The following is a 14714-nucleotide window of genomic DNA, read 5'->3' on the forward strand; positions in this document are numbered from 1 at the left end:
AATATCATAAAAGTCCAATTTTGAAAGAAATTGCTTTATGCGCGATACCACAAATATCAAAACAACTTGTCAGTAATCCATGCATCATATTGACATTTCATATGGAGGCAAGAGTAGGTACTTCACTCGCAAGCGTGACGGGCTAGTTCTGGGTCGGATTTGTTGGTTTAGGACAAATTGGAATTCATGGTCGATTTATTTTAAAGGTCATTCAGGTGATAAAGGACATGAACTATTTGTGGACAAGGTGATGACATTAGTATGTTGAATCTACCACCCATGGAGTTGAAGATATGATTAAATATTGATATGCGTACATGGGAATGTATTCTTTGAATGTTGACTTTTTCGTTCATCAAAATAGCCAATAAAGAGATGTGGCAACATTAAAACTTGAATCTACGACCCATGCGGGTTGAAGGTTATAATTATTGGCATGTATGCACGACCACGTATATTTTCAAACAGTGGCTCTCCCGTTGAATAAAATGTGTGATACATGCGACTAGTGGTTAGCGCGTTAGGCTTGACAGTTCTGACGCCATAGCTTGACAATTTTGGTTCCACATTATCCCCGCTAACTTTCATCTATCCATATGTAATTGGGCAATCTATATGTCGAGTCGGAAAAATTACGGTGATTCAGAGCACAATTGGTTCCTACATATCAGTGGGTGTTTGCTAGGTGTATTGTCCGGGGCGAACAAGCAAAAAAACACTCGGATACATAAACAAACTTACAGTTCTAGAACACTATAAGCTCCGTTGAAAGCACCTTCCTCAATTATCATCAGCTTGTTGTTAGAAAGATCGATTTTCTTCAAATTTGTTAGTTTTTTGAAAATATCCAAACTTGCAAGAATTTCGATATCGTTGAAAGCTAAATTCCTAAAGAAAGAAGGAAGCTTGATTAATTCTGCAGAATCACAAATTAAATGCCTAATGATGCAAAAAACATATAGTAAGTCATGAAGATTAAATTCTCCTGCTGAACTACCGAAAAAAAATGTTGTTTCGCTATTTTTAAAACTAGTGTTTAATATAGTTAAACGACCAAATGAAACTTACAATTCCGTCGCATAAGGAGGAATGTTGTCAGGAACTCCGGTGAGTTGTTGTCTCGAGCAGTCGATGACTGACCCATCACATCTGCATTTATCAGGACATTCTGCTTCAGGGCTGCATTCTCCTGCGAACGGTGGCGGAAAGTTGTCGCCTTCTGTAAGTATGGAACAGAAAACTTGAGGGAACTGAAAACAGCTTCTTATGTGACAGAAATAGCAATCGCATCAGTAGGTAAACAGGCAGAGAAGCAAATATATGCCTAGATATGCAGTTATAAGTAGAAGCCATAATAAAGAGATGCAAAATAGTTTGTTAATCGATATATATAATGTAGTAGTTCACGTGAATGATGAACTAGAGTGGAATAGGCGGTACAAAATAGGCGGTCATGAACGTATTTTTATGGAAATCCGTAAAAGAATTTTATCACTATATTCCGTATGTACAAACGTCACAATGAGTTATTATTTACCTTATATTTGACATTATTCTTGACAGAAGGTATTTAGCAACGGAAGGGTCTCAAAACCTATGGTATGTTACCGCGAATTCATGAAAGGCGTTAAAAAGTGGGTTGATTGAGTCACGTGACCCTGTGCTCAAATCAACCATGTCAAATAGTTACCAGATCTCCATTATTCTGGTCTTACAACATGGTTAGACTGAAGCACATAGACACGACACAAATAACAAACTAAAGTGGGCATCGTGGATATGAATAGTGTTTTACCGTTATACGTTCTCTTATTTGTTGATAGCTTTACATTGTTTTATTATTGGTACAAAGTTTTATATGTGCACCATACAGTTATTCGTCAATTAGCAGGAAGAGCTACCGACCGTAGACTACTTCGAAAAACTATTCGCGATTTGTACATAAATGATATTTTTGGCAAAACAAGCTTATCTGGGAATATAAAAACAAATATATGTGTCCGTCCGGTGGCATACAAGGGCTAGTTTGTGATTTCATGCCAGTCTAGGAAGATTTTTTTTGAAGCGGAAAGAAAACGAAACACTATCATATGACGTCACGCGAAGCATGGTCATTAAAACGCATAAACACAATGCGCTATGTGAGCAACGCAGTGACTATAAACAACGTATAAGTCATCTCGTTAAGTTTAATACTAACCTTCGCATTTAAATCGTCTGCTTTTTACATGTGCAATTTTCTTGTTTCCTAATCGTCTCGGGGCAGCACATCTTGCCCCACTTGTTTCAACTGGATTGTCTTGCAAATAGTCAGCAAGCCAACGTAAATTGCAATCACAAATAAAAGGATTCTGAGCCAGATGCCTGAAATAAGAAGATTGTTTTATAATTTGTTAATCCACATAACTTACCATGTTAAAAGATCAGATTCATATGCGTTGGACTGGCATACATTTTCGTATCTAGAATTAACTGAACCAAGATGATCTTGCTACATAGCTTCATCCAAACAACTATATTCGTTTTTGTTTCAATATTTCACGACATCGTAAAAGACGAATTCGGAGTAAAATAGAACTTACAAAGTTGCATTCATGTAGATAGCAATCAAGGGTTACTTGGTGAAAATCAAACGACTTTTTCTGTCAATGATAATCCACATGGAGGGGAACATTCAAACGTTATTTACGTCTAAGAATAGAAACATTATACTCACAAGGTCTGAATTGATTTCAGCGATCTGAAAGTTCCTTTCGAAATAATTTGCAATTTGTTGTCGTAGAGTGACCTGAAAATGTGCAATTGATTATATTATGCGATATCTAATTAAATAGAAGATGGGATAGGATTCATTCTGGTGAAGAGGCACTCCGACAAGAGGCGCCTAATCACATGGCGAACCACGGCTTCTGGTTCAGTTACCAGTACGTGCCGGGTATGGAAATATTTAGTTATTCGTTTCAAATGCAAAAATAAGAAAAGGTAGTTTTTCATATGCTGTACCATTATTGTCATATTGTTTCGTATAAAGTTTACTTTAGCACGGAGTCACTCGAAACTAAATTAGCAAGGAATCACCAGTATGACAGGTTAATTTTTTTTCTGAATACGGAGGCAAATAGAATGACACGATTAAAAACAATCTGTACGTTTTCCTGATGGATAATGGCCTCCACAAATTGTATAAAATAAAAATTTCAACCGGTTCATTACAAAAATTTTGATGAAACGTTCGTCTCAGAACCTCGTGACTGTTATTACTAAAACTAGGTGACTCAAACTTCTATTCACACTCGGTAAAATAAACACGCTACTCACAGTAATTTCAGTGACACAAGTCCATCGAATGTATCGTGGCGAAGACAGCTTAACTTGTTAGCGTTCAAAAGCCTGTATTGAAATTATAAATTTAAATTGAAAAAATACAGATAATTAAAAGAGTTGAATACAATTCAGATGAGCACACGTCTTGAAGTATAAAAGAGTTGACAATCTAAAACGCTTTTCCCCACTGGTATTTTTACAATTATAAGGTTCACGGCACAATAAAATATTACTAGAGATTTTTTATTGAAAGCCAAATAGCAAGACTTACAGAAGTTGAAGATTTCCTAGTCCGGCAAAGATCCCCTTCGGAAGGCTGGTGATCTTGTTTTCATACATGATCCTGTTACGAAATATCCATACGTTAGTATCAACATAACAGAACTATCAAACGACTACCGCTTTTTAACAGTAGAAGAAACAGGTTCTCTTTTTTTTATCGAACTCACTAACAACACGTACTCTTTCTTTTCAGAAAATGTATATATTTCACGAAGTAATCTATATTAGCATGACGTTTCTTCACATACGTTTAATAAATATTCATGAAGCTTTGGATTCGCCAAATATAACGCTGGACAGCCGCGCGAACGCAACTAATTTGCTGTAGCCGTCTAAACCAAAAACTAGCATGAATTCGCTGATTGCCACTCTTGTTACACCAACGGATCTGATATATTATACGGAAATACATTATTACTTTAATGCGTGAAACCATCATATTTCCCTTTTCATGTTGACGCACTTATATCATAACGAATTCCCACGGTCGAGGTGACGCGTGCGCTAAACAAAAAATTCAGATTATCCGAATCACGGGATAATAGTTTTTCCGATAGTGTATTACTGTCGGCAATATGAGTATAGGAAACTGCTAAAATTTATTATTGAATTTATTACGCAAAAAAACGTTTAGGCTAAATGTTTCATGTTGACGCACTTATAGGACAACGAATTCCCACGGTCAAAGTTGCGCGTGCGCTAAACAACGATTTAGATTTTCCGAATCATTGATTGAAAAGGTTACAGACATTGGTTAGATAAACTGTGATGGAAATCAGCTTTGTTGAGATATTGTAACACTATTTGGAGTGTTATAGTTTCATATTTCGGCAAAGTCGAAACCTTCGTTTTTATGTTTCAATTTTTTGACAACTAAATGAATATTAAACTCGTCTAAAATAGCCGATTGTGAATTATAGAGAGTGCGAAAGAATTTTCGATGATTCAATACGCGGCAATGGCCACTGCACAATAACCACTGCACTATATATTGCGACCATATTTGAAAGTGCCTATATTTTCGTGCTCATTATTCACGGATATACATGCTCAATAACAAAAGGAATAGTTTCTTACAAAGAATTGAGATGTTTCAATCCCTGAAACGAATCTTCCGATACTTCTGAAATCAGGTTGTTGCTGAGATCACTGCAACATAGAAATGTAAATGTTAATTAGGATGAAGTCGCAAGTTGAAGAACTCGCGTTCAAATCCCATGCCCCCCACTTTACCATGGGTGGAAGACAACTTGGCAGATGATATGTCCAATTGTATACACAGTAAAGACTACATAAAAGGGGCTGATTGTCTGATGCTTTTTATAGATTTAATATATATCTGTATGTATAAAAGAAGAATTTTTATTCTATTCTCAGAGAAATGGAGAAAATTGCAACTCGGAGTCACTTATGGAAGTAAATTATTGTCGGCATCGCCTATTTAACTAACCGGTGGTCACTTATTCAGCCGGCCACTAATCCATACTGCATACGTTACCACCCATGAAAAATCAGGTCAAATTTCCATTAAGACCTTATTAGTCTATCATGGAATTCAAAGGGGCTGGCTACTGGTCATCAATTAGGAAAACGAGCAAAAAGTGGAATGTGAAAACAAAACCAAACTATGTAGACGAAGAAGGCATAATATTTGCCATACTTTTTTAATGACGCATTCGAATACTAAAATGAGCGCAAGATCTCGTTGGGAGTTTCGCTATTGGTCAAGTTTATTAAAAGAAAAAGGAAACATGCCGCTATATTACTGTTTTGAGAATCTGAGGGAGATTGCCCATATGTAACATTACGGTAAATAGACTAGGCTTTTCAAATGTATCTCGGGAAAAAGGGAAGTCGATAAAACGACTAAAGAATATGGCATAACGCGGTCTTCCATAAGGTTGCCATTCATGATGAATATAAAATTGGCTAATCATTTTTTTTCATATGCATGGACTTATATATACCCATATTGGACAGTTCTAACGACAAATTCCTAATTATTGATTCGAAGTTTTGTGCAAGATGGGTGTTTGGAATCCGTCATCACTCAGGTCCTAAAGAGTTTGGAAAGCATCATAAATCCCCCATTAATCGGATTATCATCATCAATCAATCCCCAAAAAGGCGAATATGACAGGAGATTAGTATTGTCGTGGAAGTATCCAGGAACCCATGACATCACATAACACCCTGTTACCCCCAAATCGACCCCAAAATTGATGATTTCACACAAAAACATCACTAATCTTCATCAAGTAGGCAACAAACAACACCGGTCATAATAGTAATCTCAAAAGACAACAATTTCAGCGCAAAGGTGGCCACTTGAATACGAGTAATGTAGGGAAATAGTATTAAAATTTCCACACACTTACTTACTAACAAACCAAAATTTTAAATAACCAACAAACTGCCCCGATAAAGAAAATGAATGTTAAAAAATACTGATGAAGCATTTTTAGAAACGGTCGTACGGAACTGGGAGTTGTAAAAAATTAATTGTCACTATTTTTGTCATTTCCAATTTTTCCACAGCTATAATTTTATGAGAGACGTTTCTGATCGGTAAATTCAGAGCCTGCTTCCTTATTTGGATAATATAAAGCGGGGTGGGCAAGGTGTTTGGGCCATAGGCCAAAAGTTTTGCCCACCTAGACTAGCGTGTAAGTGTGGAGTAAAAAGTTACACTTCATGAATAATATTTACAGTGCTACGAAAGCAAAAGTGGAAAACAGGCGGGCCAAATCAAATTACTCAATGGGCCGGATTTGGCCCGCGACCGTAGTTCGCCCGGCTCAGATATAAAGTCATGCACCAACAGTATTAACATTTTTCTACGGGCTCTCATACTAACATGCCAATATATTTTAAATACACAGACTAATGGTTACACATTTGTTAACTATTGTCAAGAACGCAAAAAAGGTCCTGATATCGCGACAGAAGTTAAAAATAAAATAAAATGTGTACGTATTCAAAAAGGTAATTACAGGGCTAAGAATTGTTAAAATATCTAAAACTATTTTTGTCATCGCAATATTTTCATACCGATTATATTTGTGAGAAACGTTCATAACTGTTAAATACATCACGGGTTTCCTTATTCTGATAAAATAAAGGTCAATAATCCTTAGTTGAACGTATAGTATCTATAATTCCTTATTTTCGTTACCGTAATTAAGCGTCGATGACTCAAACTAAGTAGGCGTCTTGTTGTTTTCGAGTATTAGTTATACCTAGTATCGAGAAAATTAATATACGGAGTATCTTGTAAAAATATCTTGTACGGGCATATATTGAAAATTATAAATTTTTTCTCATCAACCCTGTATGAATGATAACGGTATACGTGTGTAAGAATTTTGAAAACCGTTCGCTTCGTATAACTCGAGTGATAATTGATGAATGATGGGTTGGTTAGATGGACCACCAGGAAAAAATTGCAAGGTTATAATGAACAAAAATTTAAGTGCACCACCAAAAAAAAATTGCAGAGTTTAATTGAACAGAAATTCAATAAGTTTGTTATTTTCGAAACTTCTATTGAGCCAGTATTTACTTGTAGTTCTTGTTAGACACGCGCAATGGGCTTATGAGCAACGCACGATCGTTTGACTAACTAGAAAAAGAATAATACAAATTATATATTATCTCATGGAATAATATTCCAATACTCCACAAAACTAAATTTGAATGTACACCCCTGATGTCTTAAACTAGCGTGTGTCCCCGAAAATAGGGTCTTATTTCAATTTTCTTTCGAAAATAACACTCGAGCTTATTTTTAGGGGGGTGTCTTTTATTTTCACTTATCAAAAACACAATTACAAAGTAGAGAATTACGAGATTTTCATCTATATAAAATATGAAAACCAATATTTGTTTACTCATAAATAATACGTTTCTATTTAAAAAAAAAACTGCCAAACATAGATTATTAATCATTTAAAACGTGTAGGAGTTATTTCTTGCTATCGACTAGGTCTTATTTTAAAGGGAGGGCTTATAATAAAATTATTTTTAAATTTCAGGCTAGGTCTCACTTTCGGGGAAACAGGGTAGTTTTACATATAAGGATTGTGTCGTGCTGTGTTGTTGATTCTGACCACTTGTCGAGTATGTTTTGACAGGTTAAGGTTTAAATGAAATACGATATACATTTAGCCTGCTAATTGGCGCAGAACACTTGAAACGTCCGGCTGCAAAATATTAGTCATTTAGCCGAACAGACGACGCGCTAAACAAATAGCTTATTCAGGAAAGGCTATGTAAACATTTAATCTATATTTTTGTAGATGATCTGAACGAGTTGCCCGTTTAGTAAGACCGCCTTGTTGCCTCTGAACCCCAAGTACAGCATTCCTTCTGTCACCTTTTGACTTTTTTGCTCTATTTTTATCAGATTTATTGTTTTTAACAAGGATCAACAAACAGCCTTCATTATTTAGAGTTTATTACGGTTTTAATGTTTTGGTACACTTTATTTTAGGAAGTACTTTAGGAACGCCCTGAGACTCTGGAAGCTTTTATCAAATATATTTTGAGTATATGAACAATTTTTTTATGCACACATACGTGCCCCAGACGATTTCAGAGACGAGGTAAATATTTCTAATTTGTTGTTAATAAGCAAATAGCTAGCCACTCACATTCTTTTCAATTTTCTGTATCTGGCGAACGCTCGAGCAGGAATCACTTCAATCATGTTTTGTTCAAGACGTCTGAAAATAGGGAAATGATATGCAAAAGATACTTCGCTATGGTTATGTAGAATCCACCGTCGCATACCCGTTATTTGATCGAATAGACTTGAACTAGTTCAAATCATTCTTTAAAGGACAATTATTGGCGCATAATGAAGCACTATCACTATAATGTTAAACAAGCTCTTGGGATTTCGGTGACCCCAACCAGATGATTAGTCAAATACATAAGTTCAATTACACGATAAGTTTTATCACTAATAACAAAATTTCATTATTCCTAAATTTGGAAACACACCCTAAGTTTCGAAAATCATCCCCCTTTCTAAAATAAAAATCTGGGGAACAAACTGGTCCCACTCCACGTAACTTTACTAACAGATGTGCCTTTTAATGCTTCACTTTGCTTTAAAGCGATTCGATTAGAAAACACAAAAATCACTTGATTATCGGACGTTTTATATCTCGCTTAAACTTAAAACTAAAATACTTACATTTCTGTGACATCAGCAGGCATTGAGACTGGAAGCGATTTCAAACCTTTGTCTCGGCAATCAACAATTCCGTTAGAACATTTGCACATGGATGGACAGTAAGATGACATTTCACATTTCGGTTTTTGTCTGCCTGTTGATGCTGTTAAAATTAAAAGTTTTTGATTTAATTGTATTTGATATTGTCTTCAAAACTAAGTATATGAGAACTTCATCTTCTTGTATTAACGAGAACGCCTGTTATTGGACACGTTTAGTGGACATAACGATCGTTTCAATATTATGTTGTTATTGTTATTTGTCTCCATCTTTTTTAAAAAATCGCTTTTCTCTTCGAATACTGGACCAATTGCTTTGAAATTTTCAGTGGTTAACAATAAAATTTTTCTCCAGAAGGCTATTTTTTTTTTTCGCTATGACGTCATCAAAATTATTGCCATTGGGTGGCGCTACGTGTCCATATATTTGAGCATAGTTCTCTTGTCATTGAATGAGAATGCTGTGGTTGTCATGTGCAACAGTGGCCTCCAGTGATGAAAAACAAAAATTATCTTCAATTTAGAAAGAGGATTGCGGAAAATAGCCTTGGATGAGGTTTATGTTACCAGTATGCAAATTAACCCAATGAAACTAAAGAATATTGTTCATCGTATAATAATCAATTTAAAGAAGATCATGCGCCGAAAGTCTACTGTTAGGAGTTAAGATATATGAAGTTCTACTGCGCAAATAAATGCTTACTTAAATAATTTTAAATAAAAGTTTAAAAACTTCATTCAAATTCAGTTATAAATGAGTTAATGCAATAAGAAACAAACCGTTAAAATGATTAAAATAAAATATATAAAACGCATTCTTCCACCGCCCTCTATTGTCATTGGCCATTTCATATCACGATCGCTTGGCGCTGTTATTATAGTATACAATCTTCAAAGACAAGCTTTTCTATTCAATTTTACACAACGTGCGTGTTTATTTATTTTCTGCACGCATCTTCTTTCGTAATGTTTATGTTTTAAAATGGTTTCTTGGCTTTCCAAAATACGGTATAGTTTGGTTTATTTGAACTATAACACGAATGACTTCTAAATTGGATTTGAGGGATTTCCATTGTTTATGCCAATTGTGATGTCATAAAGCGGCATCGTTTAAAGTTGCAAAATCTGCTTTTGTGAAGCTATGTAACCATAACGTGCCATGAATGCTTCGGTGATGTGTTATATTAAGTCATGCTTTATGCTAATAAACTTGAAATAAATGGGTATTATGGCAGTACATACAAAAATTGATATAAATATAGCGTAAGACCATGATGTAATTATAATGTCTTTTTGGCGCATCTTCCATTCAATAGACAGAATGTCTGCGTTTTAGTTTCAAAATAAAAGTTAGTCACCAAAATTAGAATTACGGTTTCAGAAATTTTGCCACCCACAACGTCACGCCCTTCTCATTTGATTACTCAGACACGTGATTCATATTTATATCATTGTGACGAAATAAAAGCCATAATTATGACTAGACAACTAAATTATATACTACTGTATGATCACAAATACATTTTTAGTTTCTGAAATCATGGGAAAGTTGAAACATACTTTTCAGAGTTTCCCAAAACCAGACATTGTGTCTAGGACAATCTTTTTGACATTTTTATATAGCTTTAATTAAGGCGTGGTAAATATCATACGGTAAATAACAAACATCAACATCTTGAATGCGTGGCGTGATTTGATTGGTTGAATTTGAACAACAATTTAGCGATTGACGTGGCAAAAGTGTCCACGAACGAATAACTATTTCTGTCTTTATTTAATATACTTTATAAGTTCAAATGTCATTGTCAACACTGACGGAAAACACTGGAGTTTCTAAAAATATTTGCAGTAACGAGAAACCTACACATTGCTCAAAGCAAGTCAGTCGGGAATTGAAATAATTGTAATTTTCTACTTTTGTTCGAGAGTTTGTGCTACTGCTTTTGAGCAAAATATAAAATAAAACATATTACAGTAGCATTTTTCGTACTAAGCATGGATGGCTAACCAAACTCGGTTATCGGAACAACGAACATCTGCAAAACATAGGTGGTTTGAGAAATCTTAAACGGTCGGTAAACGGTAAATTAGGATATGTTTCAGTTATTCATTTTTTAAAACAAAGCACGTATGGAAGCGTACCTTCGAACAGTTCTTGAGCAAAACTTTAGTCCAAATAACTTGATACAAATCAAATAACTCACCATCACAGACGAATTCGCCTCTTTCCAGATGTTTTATTTCCATTCCCTGTAAATGTGAAGGTTCCGCACACTGAGTAAATAAACCAGCACTTGGTCTTGAGATCAGCCATTCTGATATCCACGCAAGATGACAATCGCAATTCAAAGGGTTGTTGTTGAAACGACTGAGAGTGAAACAAAAACAGTGAATTCAAAAAGAAGTGTGAACGCATGTATATTATTAGAATTAGACATGGAATAGGACTTGCACAACCCACGTCTCTAATAGTAAGCTGTGGGTTCGGGAATTTCGTAAAAGACAAAAATACAATACTTGTGTAAATTTTTTCATTTTCATGTTTATCAATAGTCTTATTCAATGTCGGTCAGATTCTTCCAATTCAATTTTATTACTAATATTTAACGTTTTGAAAATTTTTTTGATTATGTATGACTATACCATTAATCTTTATTATCTAAAATTAGCATTCTTAACTTAAAATAACATGTCGTGGCATATTTTTTACACATCAGATAAAATTGAAGTATTTGCCAAAGATTTTAATGTTTTCATATGTTTTTATATTTCACTCCAGACAAGGCCATATGTCAAATTGGTATGTTAATATTACTGAAATGATATTTTACATAAAAATTGCATCAAAATAATTCATTGTTAACTCACAATGTCCTCAATTTCATCAAATGTTCAAAACTTTGTAGCGGGAGTGTTGTTAGTTTGTTGTTGTCTAAAGTCAGGAACTCCACACTGCGGACTGGTCTGAGACTACTTTCGTGTAGACACGAGATCTCGTTGTTGCTTAGTTGCCTAGAAAATATTATTGAAGTCTGTAAGACCATATTTACGTACGAAACGTTTTCCAAAAAAGATTTTTTAAGTAGGAAGGGCACCCCCTAACCTTCCTTCTTAAGGCCTCAAATATTGAAGACCGGTCCTCGAATGCCACATATGTTTATGGCCCACAGTGGCGCATGAACAACTAACGTCAAATAAGATATCATTGGCACCGCCTAATGTGTTTTGCTTAATTCGACACTTTAGCGCACACCTGGTTTTCGTAGACATCATTTTACCCTCTGATATGATTCAGAACGGAATCAATGGAATGCATTTGATCAAGAAACTCTATATTATCAATTGCAAGTTGAAGTTCAAGAGCTTCGTGCCTATTTCAAAGTCACGTTGAAGCTTCCACGTGAAAGAATTTTACCTCTGTGATCGCATTGGAGTGTGGACGTCACCGAGATAAATTATCACTCAGAACAAATTTCATTAAATATGAATATATCGATTCTAGTTGCTTTTAGAATGACTGAAACAATTGAAAGATAATATCCTTTTCCAAAATGTGTAATTGTTTTTGTTCATTTGCGAATTTGACCTGAGATATTTTCCAATTGTGTGTTTGTATTATGAAAGCATATGACGATTTTAACAGTTGAAATATTTTTCACCAGACAATTTAATACAAAGTTTTATTACACATCTGCTATTAGACCTCACTTGAATCAAGTTGTGTAGAGATATTAACGATTTTCAATAGAATGGCTGAAATTACTTAAAAATGTACACATTACACAATATACACTAGATATACGTTATATGTTTTGCGAACAAAAGCCAGACAAAGAATTTGTGAGTTTACCAAACGGATTGATTTACCCCACACACAATCTGTGTTTCTACAGCACAGGAAGACGTCGCGAATTACCACCTGCACCTTGAAAGAATCCACTTTACTTCAAAAACCCGCAAAGTTGTCAGACAAACCGAATATGTAAAACCTTGAACGTCGGTTTGGTTTAATTCACCCGCAAACAGGTCCCACTTGTGCTCCAACTTTGATATCAAAAATTCCGCCCCACATGTGTGGAAACAGTATCCGCTCGCTATCAGATAAGTAACGTTTTCATAATGGTACTTGTGGTTCGTTTAAAGATGCTTGGCATGTGTATTCGTGTCATGATGCCTTCGCACGAATTCTGGGCCAGGTGTGACGTCACGGGGTTAAAGTTCGAACCTCGAACCAGGTGCTATCACGTGGGAAAAGCGAATCACGCGAAATAACGTTTCGGATTGAATATCCTGTGTTTGTGTAACGCGATGTTCTTACACTTGACATAAGGTTGTCAGCCTGTGACCTTTTGAACCAGGAAACGGAATTGGAGTATAATCCAATCAAATCAACAAAGGATTTAAGAGAAAATACTCGAAATACAACAGGTCGGTGGTTTATTAATCAAAAAGTTGAAGAAAAATCAACAATATAGCGTTTCGTACCAAGGGTCGTGTGAACATAATGCCAGGTGGAACCAGGTTAATCCATGCATTTCATGCACGCATTTTTGTGTACGAGACCCGCAGGATACGATATCACGAATGTCCCAAAACATCGGAACCCAAGTGATAACATTGGCGACAAATGTGGGATTACGTCACAACCGGACTTGCATCTCTAGGAATAAAGAAAACTAAGGTGACAGCTGTCGAAATTTCAATGAAACGTTAGTGAGCATTTTTTTCCTTCCAACTAATAATTCGTGCATTATTTGTAGTCTAAATCACTTTAATACCGTTTCTTACCGCTCAAATCGATAATACAAATATCTCTAACATTGAGTGTTAATTACGAGCAGTCCTATTTTTGTTTTAATTATTCGTATAATATTTATTTGAAGTGTACCTCACTGGTCATTACGTTTCTTCCATTGCGCGATGGCATATCGGTTAATTAAATCTTTAAAATTAGCTGTGCAATAATTAGCGGTTGCAAGTCACACAATTCGGGTTCAAATCCCACGCCCTCACTGGCCATTCAATGAAATACCAGTTCCACACACATTATTAGATATTAGTGGATTCTTATACATGACCTTGTGCGAAAGACGTGAATGAGCTTAGTACTAAAAATTACAATTCGAATCTTTCTGACACTGAGGGTTGCCAGACTTTTTGTTAACACCGAGCGTGTTTTAATACATTTGGAACAGCAGTTGGAAGAACTTTTCACAACTAGCGATATTAATCCTGACTGACAAGAGTATTTGAGAAAATGTGTGGTTGGAAGACACGTGCATGGTTTCCTAAACGAAGCTTTCTTAGGCCGTTCAACAACCAATCCACCGAAACCACCAACAATCTCGATTTTTCTATCCTATTACAACAGCCACGTTCGGAAGATAAGAGTATTGAGTCAGACGTAACTTCGAGGTCAAATATATAATCTGCTACAAATCCGAAAAATAGCGAAATATTCTGGAAAAATTATTAGGATTTGTTAACAACGTAAAAGGATTGTAGGTAATGAATAAGGAGAATACAATTGTTAATAATGCTTCGTTATTAAAGTATTTCTATTTTATTATTTTAATTCGCCAAATTCGAAAATATCAAATGGAACTCAGATTCCTGAAATACTTGTAAAAATTAAATGCATGCTCTAACTCTCAAGATAATGGTGCGGAAGCCTTTCAGTGCGGTTTATACTAGATACGGTGTAGCGAAACAATACCCCGATTACAGCCTTCTATCCTAGAATGCATCTTGTTTACAACTTGTGGCCATGAATCATTTTATCAGTACGTAATATGACACTACAATGCCCTCGTCGCGTGCGTTTGTGACGTCACGTTCAAAACAAGAATAGAGTTACCTGTGGGAAGCTA

At 35.4% G+C, this 14714-nt stretch overlaps 1 protein-coding gene across 4 annotated transcripts in view; it reads right to left on the bottom strand.

Moving 5' to 3' along the window:
* The window catches only part of LOC120338737 (slit homolog 1 protein-like), an 87351-nt gene that overhangs the window by 16784 nt on the left and 55853 nt on the right, over positions 1-14714 (bottom strand). For all 4 annotated transcript variants that reach the window (XM_039406669.2, XM_039406667.2, XM_039406668.2 and 1 more), the window contains exons 6-16: positions 11713-11856; positions 11049-11212; positions 8807-8948; positions 8259-8330; positions 4684-4755; positions 3596-3667; positions 3319-3390; positions 2717-2788; positions 2201-2364; positions 1069-1219; positions 742-888 (exon numbers count right to left, since the gene is read on the bottom strand). In XM_039406669.2, the coding sequence (XP_039262603.2) occupies positions 742-888; positions 1069-1219; positions 2201-2364; positions 2717-2788; positions 3319-3390; positions 3596-3667; positions 4684-4755; positions 8259-8330; positions 8807-8948; positions 11049-11212; positions 11713-11856 (1272 nt within the window). The remainder of the gene's footprint in view (positions 1-741; positions 889-1068; positions 1220-2200; positions 2365-2716; positions 2789-3318; positions 3391-3595; positions 3668-4683; positions 4756-8258; positions 8331-8806; positions 8949-11048; positions 11213-11712; positions 11857-14714) is intronic.

This window comes from Styela clava, chromosome 9 (assembly GCF_964204865.1).
Source record: "Styela clava chromosome 9, kaStyClav1.hap1.2, whole genome shotgun sequence".
NCBI lineage: Eukaryota > Metazoa > Chordata > Ascidiacea > Stolidobranchia > Styelidae > Styela > Styela clava.